Source organism: Ambystoma mexicanum, chromosome 1p (assembly GCF_040938575.1).
Source record: "Ambystoma mexicanum isolate Mex_15411 chromosome 1p, UKY_AmexF1_1, whole genome shotgun sequence".
Taxonomy (NCBI): domain Eukaryota; kingdom Metazoa; phylum Chordata; class Amphibia; order Caudata; family Ambystomatidae; genus Ambystoma; species Ambystoma mexicanum.
Genome location: NC_090921.1, coordinates 288,216,157 through 288,240,889, shown reverse-complemented (window position 1 = coordinate 288,240,889; position 24,733 = coordinate 288,216,157). Strand labels below are relative to the sequence as shown.

The following is a 24,733-nucleotide window of genomic DNA, read 5'->3' as shown; positions in this document are numbered from 1 at the left end:
AGTAGTCTGCATTAATCATTTACAATTCAGAACCCATCCTAAAGTTATCATGGAACCATCCTGGAGTAATCCCCACCCATCCTAGAGTTGTCATGGAGCCATCCTAGCGTAATACGAAGTCATCCGGGAGTAATACAAACTCATCCTTAAGTTGTCGTGGAGTCATCCTGAAGTTGTCATGAAGTCATCCTGGAGTTGTCTTGGAGTATTCCGAAGTCATCCTCGAGTAATCCCAACTCATCCTGAAGTCATCCTGGAGTAATCCCAACTCATCCTGAAGTTGTCGTGGAGTCATCCTGAAGTTGTCAGAGTCATCCTAGAGTAATCCCCCACTCATCCTGAAGTTGTCATGGAGTCATCCTGAAGTTGTCAGAGTCATCCTAGAGTAATCCCCCACTCATCATGAAGTTGTCATGGAGTCATCCTGGAGTAATCCAAGATCATCACTGGAAGTAATCCGAACTCATCCTGGAGTAGTTTCTGTGATAACTCTAGAGTCATCATCTCATTAAATATTTTGGCTTGTACGCAGACTTGGGATGATCTTCCTAAACTCTCCATGGATGACTCTAGAATGGAGTCATCGGATGACTCCAGAATGATTCCAGGATGATCTTCCTTTTTGACTAGGGCATAACAGGAGAATGTCCGTGGTAAGAGCTCCAGCTTTCATCCTGTCTGGATTTCGATCCAGTTCAGCTAGATGCAAGTAACCCCAGACCACAATTAAGGAGCCTAATTTCCAGCTGACACTAATATATATAAATATAGTTACTTGCAGCCCAATTACATTTAGTTACCTCACCACGTGTTATATCATGTTAACGCTTTCACAGCGTTAGATGTTGCTTAGACATTTGTAGAGAACCACCCGGCGCCAGGCGCACAGCTCCCATACCTGAGCACATCTAGCAGACTGGGCAGCCAGTCGATTGGTGGCAAAGTCTCGCAGGACGTACATACATATTTTACTACTGGCACAAATGGCACTGTGAACAATGCTGATATTATTGCCAGACACCGCCATGTAAAGCCATGCCCAACGATACCAATACAAAGCAATGCTCAAATACAAACATGGTTTAGAAACCGGCTAGTCCCTCCCGCCCTGTACAGAAAAGCGCAAGTTAGGGCCACTGTCGCCATAGCATGCATCAACGCATTACCAGTGATGATTGACATGGACAGACGCCAACACCCCCTCCCCCCAGCCAAAAGGCGGTACTGCGCAATGCTGTAGTTAATTCCAGGAGCATAAAGTTTGTTTTCAGACCGTCTTTTAATGGGCTTCATGAAGCCAAGAGTTGGATACAAGAATTCCGTAACCACTAAATTACAACAGTGAAAATGCAATTGTTTCCAGTAAAAAAAAGACATTTTTTTTTACAAAAAATGAATTATCTTGCCATCTTGAATTAGGCGGGGCTTCACTTAACCCTTTATTATATACATGCCCCTTGCCAACACGAAGGGAATGTTATAAAAAGTGTGACGTTATCAGTACTTCAGGAGATTCCACAGCTTTAGCATCCAAACATCTCATCTTTCTTGTGTCATCAGGACTGGGCAATGATATAACTCAAGGTGAAAAAATAAACTCAGTATTGCGTTGGCCAGCTCGGATAACTAGCAACCACTGCAGGTAAACTATACGATAAAGTATCAATCAGAAGAGGATCCAAAAATCTTTATAAATACAGCCATTGGAAGGATGATGTCGAGTCAGGCAGAATTTTTACTTGAGAGCTGAGGACAAGAAGCAGGCACAATTTTAAAGACTGAAGAAAACAGTATGCAACAACCAAAACTACATAACCCACCCCGTTAACAAACAGGTAACAGTGCCTCTAGAAAATGACCACTAGTGAAACGTAATAAATTTGCAGGTATAGCAATAGACCCAATTTTAGGTTACATTAATTTATCTGGTGCTAGAGAGAATAACAAATAGATACTCACCATTCAGTTATCGTAGTACGATCCTCCTGATCGGCTGTATCCCCCACTCCTGCCGCCTCCACCACCGCCACTAAAACACAAAGTAATGGCAACAAAATCAATTGCATATATTAATCCTAACAATTGCTGGTCAGGTTATATTATCCACCCAACATGGTCGACCAGAAAGCCTTGCAGCAGAGTATATAACACTGACAAAACCTGCAGTGGCTGTGAACCCTCCAAACCTTTTCCCGAAAGTGGACAGAAAACTTGGTACCATCCCACATTACCCCAGGAACTATCAACAGACTAGCCATGTTCTCGAGCCCTCCAGTCAATGGGATCAGTCTACTTAGTTAATCCCTGGTTTTTGAGCCTTTATTTTACCCTTTTTATTTTACCCTTGTATTTTCTGTTTTCTTAAATATGCAGGAAAAAAATTTTTTTGTATGAAATCTGAATTTTCAATACTCTTCTTTTGTAAAGGTTTTCTCATAAACCAAAAACAAATAAATAAAATTTAAAAAAATGCATGTCTGCACAATTTTAAAACAACACATTAAGTTGCTTATTCTGATTTCATTAATTACTTGCAACATTCTGACTCATTAAAATTAAGGTATATTTTCCTGTGTTCAAATGATCCCAAGCATTATTATACCGAACCGGAGGCCAGACCGGGACATTTTTCAGTGGTACCCCACTCCCGTTCGGCACCTCAAAGAGGGTGCCCAACAGGAAATGTGGCAGGACAATGTGTGCCAAGCAATTCCTGCTAAGCATGCTTGTTGTCCTGGCAGCAGGACACCTTACCCTTTCGGAATGGTAGAGGTGTCCAACTGCCAAGACAATGTCCCAAGGAGATCCAGGAAGCAGAGTGTCCTCACGTGTCTCTGTATCAACAGAGCAATACACTGTGAGCCATTAGGCACTGATGGGAGGGAGGGGGTGACTATTAGCAGGGACTTCGGTCCCTTTAGAAATGGGAATGGGGGGGGAGTGATCCGCAGTGAGAAGGGTGAATAATGCTACATGCTTTATGAAATAATGCCTATGGCTTTAAAACCAAAGGGGGATTTATTAGGCTCATGTTAATCTGCATGAGGCTATTGTGACTTTGCATGCAGAATGGGGAGAATAAAACCAAAGTCATACTCTCATTCCTCAACATAGTTCTATGATAATGTATATAGTGTACAATTAGTTTACTATGAAAGGCTAGCTTATTATGTAGTGTGGTTTGCTTCCAAGGGACTGCTGTAAATAATTATGTACGCACATGAAATGTAAAGCAAAACCTTAATACATATCTATATTAACTAAACCTGGGAAGATGTGCACAGTTGCTTAAATTGTCCACATCCCAGTTTCATCATTTAACCAAAGTGTGCGATCCTGAGCAGTTCATTTAATCAGATTGAGTCTTATCTGAAGCTCTGTACGTGATTCTGATTCACTTTAAAGCTTATGTTATCATACTATTATAATAAAAAGCCTAATGACTATAGATTTGCTCCATATATAACAATAGTGCATTTTAGGTATTTTGCACCACAAGTGTATTTGCCACTTGGCTTACTCATGGCAACTTATTCTAAAGTCACTACCATGGTACCATGGTGCCTCCATGTTTCGAAGACTGATGATGCTCCTCGCAATGTCCTTTTTCTGTTAAGTCACTTCTGTTGGTGCAATCCATATGCAAATTAGGTGGATTCCATGTATTTTGCCCCAGAGTGATTGCAGCTTACGTTTCCGCAAGGCTTTGTGTGTCAGACTGGCAGAAGACTGCTACCACACATTCTGGGGAAAAACTACAACTGAGGCTACGGGCGTCGTGCGTCCTACTTATAACATCTGGTGACGTCGGCCGTCGGAGGAGGTCCTCGAGGACGGCGTATCGACATCATCGATGCAGGACGCAGAAAGATTTTCCGAAGCAGCACAGCTGTGATAATTACCGTCATAGATATGGAATACGTCGTCGGACCATCCCATCGAAAGAACGTTACCAGGTAAGAGAGTAACTTGTTCTTCTTTTTGGTTTGCAAAAGCCCATTTTGACACATGGTAAATGCTGCTGGGATTTCTCTTTTTAAAAGGTTTTCTCTTCCATCTGACTTCCCAATATTGTTCTGCAGCCCCAGACAGTTTCTTTTATATAGCGGTTTGTTCAAGACACAAGTTCACTGAAATGGACATATGCCCATAAAGCTAGGCTTTCTCTGAAGCATTGATTTTTGACATTGTGTAACCCAAAAGACAAGCTTTTTCCAGTGCGGCTGAAAGTAAAGCTTCTGTTAATTTTCCAGTTCTGGCCTGACACAGCCTGTCATGCAGAGATAATTCTCTCTTCTGCTGTAGCATAATCTGGATATGGATGGGCATAGTCTCACTGATAAAAGCAGTGTGATGTTGAATAAATGAAAACAGCGTCAGGGCAGCATCCTTTTCAATGGGAACTTTTTGCAAGCAGCAGAGCAGCGCTGCTTTTAAATCTGCTCTTTTGGTGCACACAAGAACACATACTGGCGGGCCTATCGGTGTGCTCTCTATTCCAACTTGCCCAATAGTTTGGCAAGATGGTGTAGCCATCATTTTTATTTAGTGTAGCTGCAAAACGCAGTTTTGATGCAGGGCAATGGTGCTCCAAGGAGCCCACGCAGCCATTTTGCTGTTGACTGCATGCGTGCAGCTTGATCATGAATGAGAATTCTGTTGAGTGGGTGAATGTCCCCCACAAATTCCCCCCCCCGACTCTTCTGAAACTTTTTGTCAAGGGAGAGTAGGGCAAAGCGGGGTTCATCAGGTGGAGCCCTTCCATCAGGGAGCGGTAGGCCAAGATCCTCCCGTTGTCTCTCGGAGTATGGAGCGACACCTGCAGATTTCCCTTAGGTCTTTCTTTGTGGTGTGGAGCGACACCCCTAGCTTTTTCTTTGATCTCTCCTTTCCAGGTCCCCGGAGAGAGCCTCCTTGGTCTATAAAGGTCGCAGCCACTACAAATCTATTGAATAAATAAGAATCGGTTACTACATTTTCCCACTGCCTGACTCCCTTCCAGGAAGATTGACAGCAGTGGGACACACATGCATTTAATTATTACAGTACTTAGATAATAAAGACAAATAATCACTCAAGGCACAGATAACTATTGTGGGAATCCGTTTTGTCCAGACAATGAAGAAAATACTCCCTGTTAAATGATTATATCTCTAAACCTTGCTGTTCCCTTCTGGTTCTTCTTTTTCTGGTTCTCATTCTCCAGATGTCTCCTCTATTTGATTTTTCTCTGGGTTTTCTCAATTAGCTGCAACATGTGCCTAGGGTGACAACTTTTTAACTGATTAATATGGAGCCATTTCTCTTTCGTCAGCTCTCCTTTGGGGATGCAGATTCTGTAGGCGACAGGTGACATTTTATCTGCAATTTCAAAAGGACCGCACCAGCTCGGTAATAATTTCCGCTCCTTGATCTGGTTCCTTTGGAAATTGTACAAGTAGACCCTGTCTCCTACTTAGTACTTCTTTTTGGTTGTTTTTAAGTCATATTGAGTCTTCATCCCCTCTGCAGACCTTTCCAGATTCCTCTGAGTGTACGCAAAAGCATGTTGAAGGTGTTTCCTTAGATTCTAAACATACTCATGAGTTGTGGAGGCGTTTATCAGTGTCTGCTCTTGTGTTCTATAGAGCAGATGCTGAAGTAGCACCATCCTTCGTCCAGTCATTAGCTCAAATGGAGACATCTTGGTAGCAGAAGATGGTGTAGATATGAGGGCCATCAGGACAAGCAGTAATCGGATGTCCCAACTTGGCCCAGAATGCTCACTATGGTTTTATTGTACCTCTCAACTCCCCCACTCGAGAACTGGTAGTATGCAATGTGAAGTTTCCTTTTTACCCCAAGTATCTCCCACATCTTTTTTATCACTTCGCTGGTGAAGTTACTACCTCGGTCTGACTCAATCCTTTGGGGCAGGCCGAAACACGAGAAGATGTGGTTGATCATCAGGGCAGCTGCTGTTTCTGCCTTGAAATTTGGGACCGGGAGACATTCCACCCATTTGTTAAACAAGCATGTTACGGTTAACATGTACTTGTTCCCCCTAGAGGAGCGAATCACAGGCCCAATGAAATCTACTTGTAAATCTAACCAAGGCAGCGTCACCCCTCTCTTCTGGAGGGGAGCTCGGTGGGCAAATGATGTTGGCTGAAATTGTGCACACACAAGACACCCATTTGAGTATTGGTCAAGGTCCTGCCCCATGTGTGGCCAGTATGCAACATCCCGTAAGATTTCTAGAGTAGTATGAAACCCCTGATGACCGGCTGTGGCCACATCATGGGTGTGACTAAGCATCAGGCTTCGGAATGAGGTAGGCACCACCCACTGGTCACAGCCAGAGCTGATCTCCTTACCAACAAACCATCTTGGATTCTGAGCATTTTTGGACACTTCGTCAACACTCTGAGGTCCTCTTTCCCAATGTAATCGGTATCCGTCAGAGGAAAGTTCTCAGGGTCCTCAATGTGTTGATAAAATCTTCCAATAATCAGATCTCCTTTTTGTGCCGTGATTAAATCAGCATCTGGGGGTCTCCTTACTCCACTGGGCAGTTGAGAGTTCATTGTGAGCATTTGTCTGGGACCTAGTGATAGCAGTGACCTAGATTTCCCCCAACAGGGACTCAATCTCAAGGAGAACCCCCCGGATGGCTCTGTTTTTGGCCAACTGATCAGCTAGGTCGTTTCCAGTTTTGTCTGGCCCCTCTATTCTGGAATGACCCTTGATCAATGGATGGTTATCCCACTAGAGGTGACCAGATCATCAATATTTTGTATTATCTTACCATGTTTAAGCAGTTTGTTATTTGCACATAGCATGCCTCTGGTTTTCCATTTAACCAGGTTCTCCACATACCCGTTCCAGACAGAATCTGAATGGTGATTATGACCAGTTTGTGGAGTTGGTGTTGGACGACAGTGAGAATGGCCTGATGAACTGCCATCCACTCTGCCACCGAACTACTGCGGGGACCGATTTTGGACCCAGCTGAGGGTTCCAGAGCATCATTCACCCAGGAATTCCCAATGCCGGCCACCAGTTCCTTTTCCTCGTTGTTATCAACATGGTAGGAGCACCCGTCCACATGAACTGTGGGCATTCCCTGGCACTTGTCTTCTTCATAGACTTTGTGCGGGGAATTCAAGCATGCCTCCATGTTGTCCTGGATTTTAAGACTTCCGTCCTCGAGACAGTTTTCTCTGGCACAATAATGCAAGTCAGCCAAACCATGCGCAAGGGGACTCTTCTTGTTTTGGCCATATCTGACCTCCACAGGAAAGCCTTGCATTGACAGAATCCACAAAGTAATTCTGGAATTACTCACATTTTCAGCCCAGATTCTGTCACTTTGGAAGTACTGCAGAGGCTGGTGTTGAGTCTCCACTATGATGTCTTCCCCCTGGAAGAACAGGCGGTAATTTTTCAATGCCCACATCGTTGCCAGGAGTGCCTTCTCACAATCGTTGAATTTTTCTTCCACAGAGGATAAAGTCTTACATGCATAGGAGATTACTTTGCTGACCTTGTTGTGCTTTTGAGGTAATACTGCTGTCAAGCATGTATTTGAGAAACTTGTCTCTAAGAAGAACTCCTTGTTTTTGACAGGGTAAGCTAGACAAGGCGCTCGTGAGAGGCTTCTTTTGAGTTGCTTTACTGCCTCGGCTTGTTCTGGACCCCACTCGACCCCTACCTTCAACAGATGGATCAGGGGTCTTGTGACCTCTGCGTAATCCTCAATGAACTTCCAACTGTAATTATTCAGTCCAAGGAGGCTTCTTAGCTCACACAGAGTTGTGGGGTCTTTTAGTTTTAGGAGTGCTTCCACTTTCTTCTCCTGGGGACAGAGACCCTCAGGAGTTATCTCATGCTCCAAGAAGTTGACACAGGTGCTGCACCACTCTGCCTTTTGGAAGGACAGCTTTGCTCCGGCAACCTTCAAATGGGTAGGAACATAACAGATTTCCGCTATGTGTTCCTCCACAGTTAAGCTTTTTATCCAGACATCATCCACATAGGTCAGGTTCCTCTTTCACCCAAATCGGGCATGGCCTTATGCAGGAAGATGTTGAATTTGTTGCCAGAGTTTATGTATCCGAAGGGAGTCCACAAGTACTGCCCCCCACCCCCGTAAAGGTCATCTTGTATTGGGCCTCCTTACTGACGGGCACGGTCCAGTACCCATTGATCAGGTCAAGGGCTGTGTATACCTTTGACCCCTGGATCTGGTCCAGTCCTTGGTCAATGTATGGGCGGGGCCATCGGGACATGTGGACCCATTTATTTAGCTCCTTAAGGTCTGCACAGTCTCTCCATTGGCCATTTGTTTTTAAAATCCCCAGCACTGGATTGTTAAAGGTGCTGTGGACTGGACTAATTATCCCAATGGATTTTTGATGATTTCTGTCACCACTGTAGTCATTCCAGGGTCTGTAGGAATTGTTGTAGTATGAATTTCGGTGCGACCAGTCGTACGAGTCCACCGCAAAGAGACATTGAAAATCTAAGAACACCCGTTTCAACTTTTGCTTTTGCTCTGGAGTCTCACAGGCCTCAGCTAGGTTGATCCGCTCTTCAACCATTTGCCTGAAGCCTGGAAAGACTTTGGGTTTTGCTATCTCAGCGGCCTCCTCCAGCTGGGAGGAGCGGTCTCTGGTTAGAGTATTGACCTGGACAGATGGTTTCAGGTAAGAGAGACAGGCATCGTGGACCTGGAATATCACCTCATCCTGCCTGATGTCACAGGTCACCTCTTCCTCACTGTAAGGGCAGGAAGAGTACACCAGGAAATTCCCCCTTGCCAGGTGAAGATCTGGTCTGTCATTGTCAAAACAGTCATTGGGGATTGGTCCTATCAGTTCATTCCCGAGATCCATGGAAAAAATGTCCATCATCAACTGCCATTCCATTAATGGTGCTTGCATGCAGAGTAATACTCCTGAGGTTGCTGTTATCCACCACTATTGGAATGGTGTTGCGTTCTACATTTACCTAATGGGGTTGGGTTTATCCCAACCCCTGCAGTTGGACCTGGGCCTTGAGGTGTACATATGCATCAGGATTTTTCAGTTTCTTTCCTCTTTTAATTTTTAATTCAAGTGGCAATTGTCAGGTACGTCCTGGGATGGTGACCTCTCCAATTTGAACTACCACTGCATAAGTCAGCAATTGAGCTGACCGAAATTCTTTTTCAAAATCATCAAAGCCCATGGGATTGCCGCCTAGTCGGGACCAGGCTTTGTAATTTATCAGGTCCTAATTAATGGCAAACCGATTAAGGTCACTGCCTAAATAGAATGCAGCAGGGACATCTCACACGACCCAACAAAATGTTCTATGCCTTTGTTACCTATACAACTTTTGAGCATACACCTGCTAGGCAGGAAATGTTTGGAATTGGGAGTTTCCAGGCCCATTTCCCACTTATCAATTTAAATGTGGGAATTGCTGGATCTTTTGGGAGCTTTCTGAACATGGCTTTGCCGATGAAGCTCTAGCCGTTGTTCACGCACCCATGGGGACGAGAACAGACTCCTTCCCCTCATTTAACTGAATAGGGATGAACAACCGTTCTCTAATTTTCTGAATATCAGCTAAACTTTGAGCTGGTTTCTCATCACTTTTGACTATAGAATTGCGTTTTCAGATTGCGAATCAGTATAAAATTCAAAGTATTTCCTTCTGTAGGCGCCCTCCCCATCTTTAGACGGGCAAAAGAATAAATGAGACACTCCCCCGACGGGAATAAGGCTAAGAGGACAGGTTGTGAGAGTTCAAAAATAGTTTATGTAATTGGCATCCAAAGAACTCGCTGCCCGAGAGCGCTCTAACAAATATCAGTTACATCATAAAGGTACAACTGATACATGACGCAATTAGTATAGGGTGTCAAAGCGGTGCAGGATTGGTTAGTCCATATAGGCACATAGCGATGACTATACGGTTCCATCTGGATTGGTTTGCTGAGAGGATGGACTTCATGTGATCTGTTGTCAGTGTCCAGGAGGGGTGAAGGTCGGGTTGCTGCGAGGTGGGGTGATCACTAACTAAGCTAACAATACTTCTTTGTGGCGCATGCACTAAATAATTACTTTGCAATTCGTTTGAACAAATCACTGTAAACCTATAAACGTCTTACATGTATTTACATCGTCAATAACGGGTTTATATCGAGCATCAGGTTAAAGAGCTTTGACCATCATGATAGCAGTGATTGAAGCTAGGGTCTGGACTTGTAAAGACTCAAAGGCACGTTGGAATTTCTTAGTATTGGGAGGTGATATATTGTGACAGGGGTCTAATGTTAGTCAGGGGTCTGCTTGGCAGGCATCATGGAGTCACATATTTGCTACATCAAAAGAATACCTTGCAGGGACAGTTACACTTGCAGTAATTTTCCAATGGCGAGGGTGAGAGGGCATGGACAGATTTGTGGAGATGGATGCTTGGCTTAAGCCGGTTCACACGCAGGACAGTGATCTCAGAGGACGAGTGAGTTGTTACATTTGTTCTTTGTTGCAATTAAGTCCGGCTTCAGCATGAGAAGGGAGCCGTGGAGTTCTCCAGGCACAGTGAGAGAAAAGGTGGGGGCCATGTGTGCGCGCTGCGCTGAAAAAGGGAGAGAAGCCTTCTCGTATCGCAGTGAGGCCTAGTTACCAAGATGGCGTCAAGGGGGCACAAAGTCGGATGCCTTGTGTCCTGCGCTATGGTCCCATCTACACAAGAGCCAACCAATGCTGACATTGCATAAGGGCAACGGGGGCACCTCCCACCATTGGAGGCACATGGTCCAAGTTTGTACTTGTTAAGAAAGGAAGAAGGCAATGAATATGGCAAGAGAAATGTGCAGGGAATCGCACAGTGAACAACTTAAAACCCAGGAGTGCAAATAGAGTGAAACAATAATACCAATATATGAAAAGGGATGTGGGCTAAGCACTTAGAACCTCCTTATGACTGAAAGGAAAGTCTGCAAACTCCTTACCCACTATGCTATTACAGATACTGACAGCTCTAAGCCCACAAACCCAGTTGATCAAACAGGGACCCAGAATGCTATAACAGCAATGGGTGGGGGATAACTAAATACATAAGACCCAAGTCAAGGAGCAAGTAGGAATTGTGATTATAGAATAGTGAGGAAGACAAAAGGCATTCACACAGGGACTAGTTACAACAGCACCCCACACCTAAATAATCAAATGGGAAATAAATGCAGAAGTGCAATGGAAAACATGGAATGGATCCCAATAGAAAGTAAGGATCAGGAGCAGGGAAAATGATATCACAAAAGGAAACCTTTCCCACCCATCCAAGGAGAAAAGGCAGAAAGCTAAATCTAAAAAGGGAAAGACTAATGCATCAAGTTTTTCAGTAGCAAAGGACAGCATCAAAGAAACAGAACACAGGCAAATTGGGCTGCATCAAAGGGTAAAGCACAGAGAAAGGCTGCCTGCAGACAGAGGAAGACAAAGGGAAATCCAGAAAGCAGAAATAAATTAAGCACATGAATCCGAAATCCAGGGCAGAGGAACAAGAAACAGGAACTAGGCACAAAAGCTAGGAACAAGGGACCAGTCACAACAGGAACACTGCAACAATGACCAGCGCTGGACTGAAGCAAACTGAGGCTTTTAAAGCTGCTTAACGAGCACACCCCTCAGGTGTGCCGCCTGCTGCACCTGCAGCCACAGGTGTTGCCTATCCTCCACCCAATCTTGTCCTGCAAGGGAGGAGGTGAAGCAGTGAGCCAGGCATTCTGGGAAGCATAGTCATTTGATTAAAGTAGCATGCTGGCTGCCAAAAACCTGGAATGGATCCGGAAGGGAAGTAACTTGGAAAATAAGGTTTTAGCGCTCCCAATTCATCACAACACTGTAGCATAAGGTTTGGAGGAAATGTCCAGTAGGGAATAAACCCCAAAACATGCCCCCAAGTGGCGGGAACGGGAGCGAGCCTTGACAGTACTAAGAAAAGGAGGGACGGAGGGCCTACTGGCCCCTCACTCCCACACACTTCCATTGTGGAATGCCACTTAAAACCGCAAGGAAGGTTGATTTTCAGGAATAGAGAAGAGTTCCCATCACCAGTTTGTGGTCATACAGCAATTACTGTCATGTCAGGTATTTGATTATTCTGGAAATAAAACGCAATATGATCAGATTTTTGTTCAACCATGTGGCATATGCCATTCAAACTAACATGGTCGACACCCAGTTTTAATTTTATTGGCCTGCGAGTCTGAATTCAGAGTACCTTGTTCACAGAGTCTATTATGGGGGACAACCTGCGCAGGATGTTATTCCCTTGTAGTCAGGGTGTTCCACCTTGTGTCACCCCATTTTTATTTCCAAATTTGCAGTCCCCTGACAGGAATTTCATTCCCATCTTCGAAGTTCTGGAGGTGTCCAGGAAGAGGGGTGAAAGTGATCTGGTATCTCTCCCCTCTTCCTCAATTTAGCTGCTCAAAGGCCCTTTATGACAGAAGAGTGGCCTGGGAGCCAGTGTCCACCAGTGCTGAGAATGTACACTGCCCTTGCAGTTGGACCGGGGCATAAAATCTCCCCCTTCTCCTAAAGCGGACAAAGGTAATGTGCATTTTGGGCAAGCTGGGTGGTCAATTTCTTTATTTTGGACTCCGACACAGTGGAGTTTTGGACAATTTTCTGTGCCGGAGTCTGGGAATCTGCAATAAAAATGTGGCATCCTGAAATAGTGGAGATTTTGGAATCCTGTGCTGCCCCTGCTTACTGGGTGGCAGTCACTACAACCAATTTGTGGGGAGGATCCCTCCTACTATTTTTTTACCAGTATGACAATTCTGGGGTTCAGGGATGGGCGATTCTGAATCAGTCCCCACAACCACCCAGTCTTAATTCAGCTCTCTTGGGACCCATTTGTCTTTGGGAGGAATTCTTCTGTTCCTGAAGATTTTTTTCCTAGAATCCTCTTAAGGATTCTTCCCCTTCAAACAGGAGGACACCAACTTCCTCCACAAAATGGGCATTTTTACTCTCCATTTCTCCTACCCATCCTGTTCCCTGGGTTCCAGATTTTCAGGGGCAAAAGACTTGTTCTGGTTCCTGGGTGTCCAGGGGCTTCACACGGGTGAAGGAAGCTTCTTCTAGGGCTTTACACCCTCCTTCCCCGTTCCTCCAGAACTGTTAAATTGTCAGGGTTCTCTCCGTTATTGTTCTGGGGTGCCAGACCCTTGGTATGAGGGGTTCTGAGCCGCCACGCTCCAGTTGGGACACCCGTTCTGGGCGGTGGTCTGTTCATATCTAGGTTGTTCTCAGGAAGGGTAAAACGATAACTATCCCTTCTCCCAGAGTACCCTAAGAATTGTGGATTTTGGTAACCCTCCACCCTTGCCCCCCCCCCCCCCCTGATTGGGTTGTCTGGGCTCCTGAAAGCAGGTAAAGAAAGGGTTGCCATGCAGGTTGGGGTTTTGTGGATACCAGGGAAAGCTTAACCCAGTATGTGTGGGATTTGCCCTCCTGGGGGAAGTTTCCCAGGACAGTACTTACCTGATTGGATTTCTCTATCATTCGTGCACACCCTTCCTGGTGGTTTGGAGAAAGGTGCGTTTTAATTCCCGCACAAACTCCTGTGGGGCATGTTCTTCTCCACACTGTAGATTGTAGCGCTTTGCGAGCCTCGGGGGGGGGGTCTATGGGTGAAGTCTTCAAGATGGCCTCCTTGTAGGTGTCCCATCTTAAATGTTTTTGGCATCCAGCCCAACAAAGAAGCTGTATTATCCTGGAGAGAATGGCCATTTGGCATAATCTATACAATTCTGGGTATCTTAAGCTAAACGTTCGCATCATTTGTTCATAGAGTTCCAAATGCAGAATATTTTGTCTTTTTATTGTAGTGTCATGAAATTCCTGAGGGGCTTGCAGAATCGTGGGGCCTAGTTTCTTCTCCCCTAAGGCACACAGGAGTGTAGTCTTTGGACTCCTCCCCGCTTCCACGGTTAGCAGGGTAACCCCCCCCCCCCTGCCCCGATTGGGTGGAGGTCAGCAGGATGCTCCTTTGGGGCCATTTTTCCAGTTCTTGTGCAAATCAACCAACTGGTCCCTTGTCAAGGGCAAGGTATCTCGTCCATGGGATTACCTCCCTGCCTGGGCAGTTAGAAGGTTAATTCCGATAGCCGCATGGTTTGTTACTTATATCATTAGGACCTCAAAGCGCTGGTAGGTTGAAGTTGCCAGCTATTTAAATTGGCTAGCAAAGCAGGGCTACTTTTGGCTCCTAGGGACAACTGATGCAGGGAACTTGATCACACTTCGACAAACATAAGGACACCTACGCAAAAAAAAAAAAAAAAAAGCAAAATAAGAGGGCCAAGTTCGCGATTTGAAAGTTGCATTTGCGCTACACTGGAGCGGCCTTTAGCGCCTGGTTGCTGAACCTTTAGATCTCGGGAATAAAGCACCAGTGTCTTTGACCTAGACGTTGCAAGGTTCTGCTCTGCAGAAAAGACTTGTAGAATGATACATTGTAACCATTTGTCCCGGTGGATCTATTCGCTCCACAAGATATCCACTGAAAAGGCACGATCCGTGTTCCATCATACCCGAATAATCATTGTACACCCAGTAAAAGCCCAAAGCAGACTTACTATCAGCATGCATCAGGTTTCGCAACATCCCATTCTCGGCACTGTGAATAACATCTCGCTCCATGGTCGTCCAAAAACTACCTTTAAACATGCTGAGCAGAACAGAACCCTCGTCCTCCAGACAACTGCCCTGCCCACCGGTCCGAATAAGCGCTATTTGGAAAAGCAGGCAAGCTGTCCTTTTAGTGCAGCAGACATGGCCATTACTCTCCCAAAAATAGCCCCACCTATCGATCCATAGTCACACCAAACCAGTTCCGATCCGCGCTGCTTGACAAATCGCTCTTGACAATGTTTAGGCGCTCCGTTCGAATACTTTATTTTATGTCCAATACAGTAACCAACAATTATCCCATCGTACAATTTAGTGATAACGCAGCTTTACAAGATATTCCACTCAGCAACTGGTTCACAACGGAGAGCCTTGGCCGTTTCTCATTAGATGCTCGCAATCCCCATTTGTTGCAGCTCTGGCCAGCCCCTCAAGATGGACCTATATAAATGGAGTTTAAAAAAAACCGCTTTCAGTAGTCACATCTTCCGCTTGCCAAGTTACATAAGCATGGATCACAATGGCAGGTATAGCACCGTGCGTCGATTGTAGCACTCCAGTAACTCAATACCAAGGATAATGGTATATGGCGAGAGACACTTGTCAAATACACCCATTAGCCTTACCGTCTGCGAGTCGTTCCTCTTCTAGGCATCTCAGGTCCACACCATTCGTGCCCTTCACAAATCTGTCAAATAAACGCCATAGTTAAATATTTACTCCCACCGCCACCCCAAAAGAAACCGGACCACAGCTTCACCCGTGCACGAAGGGGGGGGCGACATATCGATATACAAGTGTTCACTTTGATAATACAGCCTCAAAATCCGAGCAAACAGTGCATCAGTCAAGAAATATTTTTCAATTGTGAGCCAACTGTTACCTGGTTACAGTCGCACTTTTGAACTTGTCAAGATCAGCGCCTTCACTGAACAATCGCGTAGATACAAAGCATTCCCAATACGCCCATAACAGGAGAATGTCCGTGGTAAGAGCTCCAGCTTTCATCCTGTCTGGATTTCGATCCAGTTCAGCTAGATGCAAGTAACCCCAGAGCACAATTAAGGAGCCTACTTCCAGCTGACACTAATATATATAAATATAGTTACTTGCAGCCCGATTACATTTAGTTACCTCACCACGTGTTATATCATGTTAACGCTTTCACAGCGTTAGATGTTGCTTAGACATGTGTAGAGAACCACCCGGCGCCAGGCGCACAGCTCCCATACCTGAGCACATCTAGCAGACTGGGCAGCCAGTCGATTGGTGGCAAAGTCTCGCAGGACGTACATACATATTTTACTACTGGCACTGAACAATGCTGATGTTATTGCCAGACACCGCCATGTAAAGCCATGCCCAACGATACCAATACAAAGCAATGCTCAAATACAAACATGGTTTAGAAACCGGCTAGTCCCTCCCGCCCTGTACAGAAAAGCGCAAGTTAGGGCCACTCGCCATAGCGTGCATCAACGCCATTACCAGTGATGATTGACACGGACAGACGCCAACACCCCCTCACCCCCAGCCAAAAGGCGGTACCGCGCAATGCTGTAGTTAATTCCAGGAGCATAAAGTTTGTTTTCAGACCGTCTTTTAATGGGCTTCATGAAGCCAAGAGTTGGATACAAGAATTCCGTAACCACTAAATTACAACAGTGAAAATGCAATTGTTTCCAGTAAAAAAAAGACTTTTTTTTTACAAAAAATGAACAATTATCTTGCCATCTTGAATTAGGGCGGGGCTTCACTTAACCCTTTATTATATACATGCCCCTTGCCAACACGAAAGGAATGTTATAAAAAGTGGGACGTTAGTACTTCAGGAGATTCCACAGCTTTAGCATCCAAACATCTCATCTTTGTGTCATCAGGACTGGGCAATGATATAACTCAAGGTGAAAAAATAAACTCCGTATTGCATTGGCCAGCTCGGATAACTAGCAACCACTGCAGGTAAACTATACGATAAAGTATCAATCAGCGAGGATCCAAAAATCTTTATAAATACAGCCATGGAAGGATGATGTCGAGTCAGGCAGAATTTTTACTTGAGAGCTGAGGACAAGAAGCAGGCACAATTTTAAAGACTGAAGAAAACAGTATGCAACAACCAAAACTACATAACCCACCCCTTTAACAAACAGGTTAACAGTGCCTCTAGAAAATTACCACTAGTGAAAAGTAATAAATTTGCAGGTATAGCAATAGACCCAATTTTAGGTTACATTAATTTATCTGGTGTTAGAGAACAAATAGATACTCACCACCATTCAGTTATCGTAGTACGATCCTCCTGATCGGCTGTATCCCCCACTCCTGCCGCCGCCTCCACCACCGCCACTAAAACGCAAAGTAATGGCAACAAAATCAATTGCATATATTAATCCCAACAATTGCTGGTCAGGTTATATTATCCACCCAACATGGTCGACCAGAAAGACTTGCAGCAGAGTATATAACACTGACAAAACCTGCAGTGGCTGCGAGCAGCAACCCAAGACACATCCTTCCCCGCATGCCATTAGCACCGAACCCCCGGTATAACACTGGTGGCGAGTTTCTCGGGTAACTAGAGCGCCCCTTCAGAGCACAATACTACACTGGGACAACATATCCCCCGCTCGCTTTGGAGTACTACATTCGGTCATCCGGAGCTATGTGTGAACAGGTACCCGGCAGTTGAGTGCCTTTCTCAGGGGCGTTTGTACCACCAACAGTATAACTATGCCTTCCTACCTACACCGGTTGCTTAGCTACATACACCATTGCACACGTCTACAATTTTCAGGTTTTACCATTGCCCCACAAAGCAGATGTTAGAAAAGTATAATTTCCTAGTCAAGGTCTCATAACGTTCACCCTTAAGCCCAAGGGATGATCCCAGAGTCCTCACGTGTTCCTTAACCTCACAAGACTGGGCTTTCGGAACATTGGCCTGTTCAAGAAGCGTTCCATCTCTCCCCACACCCATTTTCTTGGGTTCCTGCCCAACTAGGCTCCAACAGTATAGGTAATTAAGGGCCGCACACCCAAATACCTTAATTGATAAGTCCGTACTGGACATTGTCTACTTCCACGCGCTTTAGTAGACGGCTGAATGATTAATAAAGACACCAAGTTCTTGAAATAGCTCATGTTCACCATACGATGCCATCTTACATTATGTAGGAAAGCAATATTAGATATGGCTCATGGATAGCTTGATTTGGTACCAAATGCCTACCTGAAGCAGCTTAATTTAGACAATTTTCCTAAACGCTGCTATTCTTAAGTGAGCCTGGGACGATTTGGCCGTTACAGCGTTGTGACATGGGACAAGTCAAAACGGTAACCAGGAACGCCACAACAAAATGAACAGAACCAGCATCTCATCTTACCCGCCATAATAGTCTCTGGAGCCACCGCCATAGCCGCCACTTCTCCCACCATAACTGTCTCCGCCACCTATACACAGCGGGAAAAAAAATTATTACTTTCTGGATACAGGACCGGTAACTACGAAGTCAACGAGCTGCAAGCAGTTAATTCCTTACCTCGCGAATATCCACGTCCTCCGCCGGATCCTCCTCTGTAGCCGCCGCCGCCTCCTCGTCCACCACCTGACTTTCCGGCCAGATCAACTCGGATTTGCCGACCATCAACCGTCTGAAAATCAAAACCACCATTAGGGTTCTCCCTTCGTTGGAACCTATACCGCACGATTCTCCATCTAGATAATTGGTTAGGCAGGCAAAGCACCGCACAGGGCGACGACCACGTTTTATGACAAGGTTATTCAACATCACACTCACCTCCCCATTCATAGTTTGCATCGCTTCCTTGGCTTCATCTGCGCTCCGGTATGTGACAAATCCAAATCCTCTAGACCTCTGAGTCTCTCGATCTTTTATCACAACAACTGAAAGACACGTTATACGTTAACTGTCGTCATCTAATACGAATCCTATCACACCCACTTTGCCGAAGAACGCATCCCCGAAAGTCGGGCTGAGTCAGAATATACTTTGAATTCACCTTCCATTATGTGGCCATATGGTGCAAAAACTTGCTCCAGGCCGTTTTCGTCTGTATCGAAACTCAGTCCTCCGACAAACAGTTTTCCATCCTCAGTAGACATAATGGTCTGAAATAGAAACAAACTTGGTAAGATTTACACGTCGAGAACAAATGATTAACGTATGTGCTAGATATACCGCATGCCCGCAAGTTTGGGAGTTGCAACTTCCGTCCATAATTAGTCCAAACACTAGAAGGATAACAAACAAACTGGACAAACGATGGCCGCCAACCAAGAGAACCTTCAAAATGGCCGCCAACCAAGAGAACCTTCAAAATGGCCGCCAAGTCCACGCATGTTTAAGACGCGCACACGGCGCCATCTTGGGATCGAGTACGCAACAAAGACCACAAGGTACCGTCATTTTGTAATGTACCGTAATCCGTAACAAAATCATTTAACAAAAAAAGTTCTATTTGAAAGTGTACACGACCCACTCAAACGAACATTCCCATCTAAACGAAAGACGACGAAGTGGGCGGTGAGAATTCGTTCGCTTTGCGACGCACAAACCGCACCCAAGATACATTTTACCAAATTAGGGTGGCGTAGACATGAACTCATTCCCTCCTAATACAGTATTAGTGCGTATTAGTTAACCCACACTAAATTTCTTTCAGATTCACAACACGCAAACGTAATTACTGCGTAGTTGTCGTCTGATAAGGCTTTGACACCCGCCAAGAAAATAGTTCAATGGGCCCTCACGGCCAAAATAATCTGTTTTCGCCTGCCCCAGGGAATTAAAAGATTGGGAAGTACAGGGAAAGGTCTAGTGAGGGAAGGAAGCTCCCAGTTGGCAACATAAAGCTGCCCCCACCCAAACAGCCTCATAGCATACAAAATGAAACTCCTTCCCACTTACCGTCACGCAGAGCTCAACGAAACAAAAAACGACGGTCAACTGCTGGAAGTGAAAGAACGATGGAAACGGTATTCCTTTTATACACATGAGAAACCCCGCCCACCCAATAAACATAAATGATGACGTCCCGGGTGGTTGAAACCGGTAGTAATGAATATTCATTTAGTGACGCGGGAAACACCCTAACGTCGTTTTCCCGGGTTTTCTGAAAGCAGCCCGGTATTCTAAAAAAAAAGAAAATTACATTTTTTTGTTTTGAAACGAATGATCGATCTACTGTCTGCTTTGCTTTCACAAGATATATGGTTTTTCACGCAAGTTGTCTTCCCTTTTCTGTGTTATACGGCTGCCCGGAAGTCGGGCAGTTTCTAGCCCATTTGGTGCCCAGGGCGAAATACTAGAATGCGCCCCAACCCCGTGCGCTCGGCAATCACGCCTCTCCCCAAACTCCACGGATAAGTAACTCCTTGGTTTTTAAAGTTTTGTGTTAATTGTTAGTTAGAGCCTTATGGGAACCCAAACATTTGACCATTATTGCTGAATAAATATTCTTTAAATTGCACAATTTCCATGACATTTTATCGAGAAAAAAAAAAACTACCCTTTAGGTACTATTCAAACAGTCTGCCACCCACTTTGATCCGTTTTGATTACTTCAAAACATTCAATCTCATACATGCCAACCTTCCCGATTTAGGCGGGAGACTCCCTATTTTTCTGTGAAAAATGTTGCTATTTTTCACTTTCTCCCGCCAAAAATAATTCCAGCCCCAATTCATTCCAATGGGAAACTTTATGTCTCCCGATTTTGCGCACAAAATCTCCCTCCCAGGTGCCTCGGAATCATACCTGCCTACATTTCTTTCTTTCTTTAAATTAGAGTAGGCGTGGACGGACCCACGCAGGCGCTTCCCCATCCAATTGGATGATGTGCACCTATCCACCATTCAGCATTCAACCCACGTAAAATTCACAATTCCTCCCACCGCCCTGTCTGCCTCACAAAATCCAACAACACACTACTCCTCCTCCTGCCACTCACCCCGTCACCTCCCAACAAAGCCTTCCCACTCAACTCAGTCATACCCTGCGCAGACAATCGAACCCTCATCAATTCTCTCTCTACAGCATGTCTCTCACACCTAAACAGAAAATGTTCCACAGTCTCAGGCACTCCACACACCGCACAATCCCTCGACTCTCGCTTCCCCACTCTAAACAGACATTCATTCAGCCCCACATGCCCTGTTCTCAATCGATTCAACATCACCTCCTCTCCCCTCCTCCATTCTAGGCTTCCCGGATCTACCTTTACTGACACTTTCTCATGAATACCAAACATCCACCTACCTTTCACCCCACTCTCCCACTTTTCCTGCCACTCATCCATGACCCGCCTCACCATCACTGCCTTCGTTTCATCCACACTCAAAGGCAACCTTACATCAACTGCTTCCCTTCTCATACCCTCACCCGCCGCCAGATCCACTAACTCATTTCCCAGAATGCCGCTATGACTTGGGACCCATGCCAACTCCAGATCCATCCCCCCACGCACACACCGATCAATCTTTCTCCTGATATCCAAAATCACATCCTTCCTATCACCATCCCCTGCCACAATCGCCTGCAACCCACTCAATGAATCTGAAAATACCACTACTTTCTCAAACCTCAACTCGCATACCCTTTCAATCGCCATTGCAATCGCCACCAACTCAGCCGTACAAATTGACACATCATCCGTCAGACGCCCCACTTTATACTCCCCAGTGCTTTCCAAATAATACGCCATTCCCACTCTTCCAGATACCGGATCCTTTGAACCATCCGTGAACACCCTGCACCCATCTTTCCCTTTCACATATGCCTGTCCCAAATCTTTGATCTCACCCCGCAATCCCCGCTTCTTTGACACCACACTCGTCAACTCTAAGCACACCTTAGGAGACCTCATCATCCACATCGGACACCTCACCAGATCCATATCTTTCACAACCATCAACTCGCCCACACCCCACTGCACCCCCTTCTCCCACATATGGAACCCCAAAGTGCCCCCTTTACTCCTTCACCGATCCCCATAATAGTCAAACCTCCAATTATACCGCAAACATTCACGTACCGGATGAGCCACACTCTTCGCACTACACTTCATCCACCACCTCATATTCAACACATCCCTTCTCAATCCCAATGGCATCTCCCCCACAAGTACCTGTACCGCATTCATTGGAGAGGACCTCATCACACCCGAACACACTCTCAACGCTCTCGCCTGCACCCTATCCAACCGCAACTTCTGACTCTTTGTGAAACCCACTGCCACCTGACATCCAAAATCTAGCACACTCAAAATCAATCCCTTATATAACATTCGTAAACACTTCTGCTGCGCACCCCACTCTTTCCCAGTCACCGCCCGCAACAAATTCAACCTGCGTTTACACTTGTCCATCACTCCATTCACTTGCATGTTCCAATTCAACTTTCTATCTAGAATCACCCCCAAGTACCGGAACTCCTTCACACTCTTCACCCTCACACCTTTCAAAACCAAGTTCAACTCCTGCTGCACTCTTCTCCTTGAAAACACCATACTCACACTTTTTTCCACAGACACCGAAAAGCCCCATTTCCCACACCACTCCTCCATGCGTACTATCACAGCTTGCAAGCGACTCTGCACCATCAACAAACTCCGCCCTCTTACCCATACCACACCATCATCTGCAAAGAAATCTACCTGACACCCGAATCCCATCATAGCCCTGAATCAGTCCTTCCACCATCACATTAAACAGCATTGCACTAATCACACTTCCCTGCGGTGTCCCATTTTCCATCTTCCAAACTTCAGACAGCACCCCCCTCACTCTCACCTGAAAGGTCCTATCCGCCAAAAATGCCCTTATCCACCGAAACATCCTCCCCTTCACACCCACCTCCAACAATCTTACCAACAACCCACTCTTCCACACCATATCGTAAGCCTTTTCCAAATCCAAAAGGAACGCTCCCACCAACTCTCCATCACATATTGCCTCTTCCACCCCAGTCACTAATCTCACTAATGGATCAGCCACTGACCGATTTTTCCTGAACCCACTCTGAAAATCATTCAAACATCCATTCGACTCCAAATAAAACCCCAATCGCTCAACCACCATCCGTTCCATAACTTTACACATCACAACAGTCAACGCAATCGGCCTATATGACTTACACTCCGTTGGAACCTTTCCACCCTTCAAAATCGCCACCACAATCGCTCTTTTCCACATCTTCGGCAAAACACCACTCTTCCAAATCTCATTGATCAAAGCTAATACCTCCAACTTACATTCTACCGGCAACTTCTCCAAAAATACATACATAACACCATCCACCCCTGGACTTGACCACTTCCCCTTCCTGATCGCACCATCCAACTCCAACATCGAAAACAGGACCTCATATTGCTCTTCCCAAGGCCCAACATTTGCCAACACCTCCCGCATCTCCTCCTCTACCACACCCATTCGTAACTTCACTGCTTCTGGAAAATTCCCCGAACTGTGCACCTCCGCAAAATACTCCCCCATCAAATTCGCCTTTTCCCCATCCTTACTAATCACCTCTTCTCCTTTCAACAACACTAACATTCCACCCTGTGATCTCATTAATCCAGACATCCGCTTGAACTGTTTCCATACCTCACCCACACCGGATTCATTCCCCAAGGACCCACAATAACCCCTCCAATAACCACGTTTTTGTTCCCGAATTACTCTCTGCGCCTTAGCTTTAGCCTTTTTATATGTCACCAAATCTACTATCATTCCTGACCTTACCGCCCTGGCCCTAGCCTTCTTACGTTCCGCCACCGCTCTCGAACATTCAACCGTCCACCAAGGTACCTCAATCTTCCCACTCTTCCCCTTCTCAATCTCTGGAACTGCCGCCTCAGACGCTGCTCTCATTCCCTGCACCAAATATTCATTCCATTCATCCACCCCCTCATCTCTACCTCGAGAAACAATCACTTCCTGACACACTCTTTTATACATCTCCCAATCAGCCTTCCTAAAATTCAACCTTCTCCCAGTCATCCGTGGCCTGATCCCTACCTCACCCCTTACAGTCACCAAGATACCAGAATGATCACTCCCCATGTCCCCTTCCACACGCACCTCCCAATCACATTCACCCGCTATAGCAGCAGACACCCAGGTCAAATCCAAGCACGACAACTTCCCAGTCCTCACATCCAGCCGCGTACCTGAACCATCATTCAGCAAAACAGTCTCAATTCATCCGCCATGTCCTCCAACATTTCCCCATTTGTATCTGTCCGATCGCTACCCCACAACGTGTTGGCACTATTAAAATCACCACACAAAACACAAGATCCCACATGTCCCCTTATCACTTCAGACAGCACACCCACTTCCACCACCTCACACGGATTATAATAATTCAGCACCAAAATCTCCGATCCTCCTACCTGTATCCCCACCCCGATCACCTCTACTTCTCCATCCACCACAATCTCTCTTGCTACCAACCCCTTTCGAACCGCTAGAGCCACACCCCCCCCTCTCCCTTCCAACCTATCCTTACGAAACAACTCAAAACCCGGTATCACAAACCTCAGATCACTCCTCAACCACGTCTCCTGAATACAAACCACATCAACATTCAGTTCCCCGCACAACACCGCTTTTAACTCCTGTCCATTTCTCAACAAACTTCTCGCGTTCCACTGCAATATCCTCATGCCGGAATCCCACTCTGCTTCCGCATTTTAGCAACCATCTTAAATACATCCTCTTCCACCACATCCACAACACTCAAATACCTCCTCCCCGCTTCCACCACTCCTTTCGTAAGATCCGACACACTGATAGAAGCATTCCTTTGAACCAACTCCAGCACACTCACTATGAAACACATAAACTCTGTTTTCGAAACAATCACCATTTCTTTGCCTTTCACCTCACCCATCACTTTCTTCCTTCCCACACCCTCTTCCACTACCAACTCTTTCGCACTCACCTCACTTGCTGCCCGTGCCGGTTTCACCTTTGCTACGGCCTCTGCATACGACAAACCTTCCGCCGCCCTAACCTGCACCACCTCTCTCGC

General features: G+C 45.7%; 1 protein-coding gene across 2 annotated transcripts; it reads right to left on the bottom strand.

The window, feature by feature from the left end:
• Positions 1–1,260: 1,260 nt before the first annotated feature.
• Positions 1,261–19,759, bottom strand: LOC138569155 (cold-inducible RNA-binding protein-like). Of its 2 annotated transcripts, XR_011303157.1 has the most exons (10): positions 19,607–19,759; positions 18,699–18,807; positions 18,476–18,582; positions 18,218–18,329; positions 18,062–18,128; positions 16,949–17,024; positions 15,302–15,363; positions 13,527–15,116; positions 1,960–2,029; positions 1,261–1,746 (listed from the first exon to the last, which is right to left on the bottom strand). XR_011303157.1 is itself a non-coding variant. In XM_069646872.1 (7 exons), exons 1-6 carry the CDS (start codon positions 19,718–19,720, stop codon positions 16,955–16,957), a joined length of 579 nt encoding a protein of 192 aa, XP_069502973.1. In that variant the 5' UTR covers positions 19,721–19,759; the 3' UTR covers positions 16,259–16,739; positions 16,949–16,954. The 2 variants fall into 2 exon arrangements, 1 of the variants encoding a protein (XP_069502973.1); XM_069646872.1 differs by lacking the exons at positions 1,261–1,746; positions 1,960–2,029; positions 13,527–15,116; positions 15,302–15,363 and adding an exon at positions 16,259–16,739.
• Positions 19,760–24,733: the final 4,974 nt, after the last annotated feature.

Bases quoted from the DNA above. Each gene is read 5' to 3' on its own strand.
- LOC138569155 (XM_069646872.1), bottom strand. From the start codon at position 19,720: ATGTTTATTGGGTGGGCGGGGTTTCTCATGTGTATAAAAGGAATACCG. The intron at 18,583-18,698 runs GTGAATTCAAAG...CGTGTCTTTCAG, and splicing joins ATATGGCCACATAATGGAAG to TTGTTGTGATAAAAGATCGA. The intron at 18,330-18,475 runs GTGAGTGTGATG...TTTGATTTTCAG, and splicing joins TGCAAACTATGAATGGGGAG to ACGGTTGATGGTCGGCAAAT.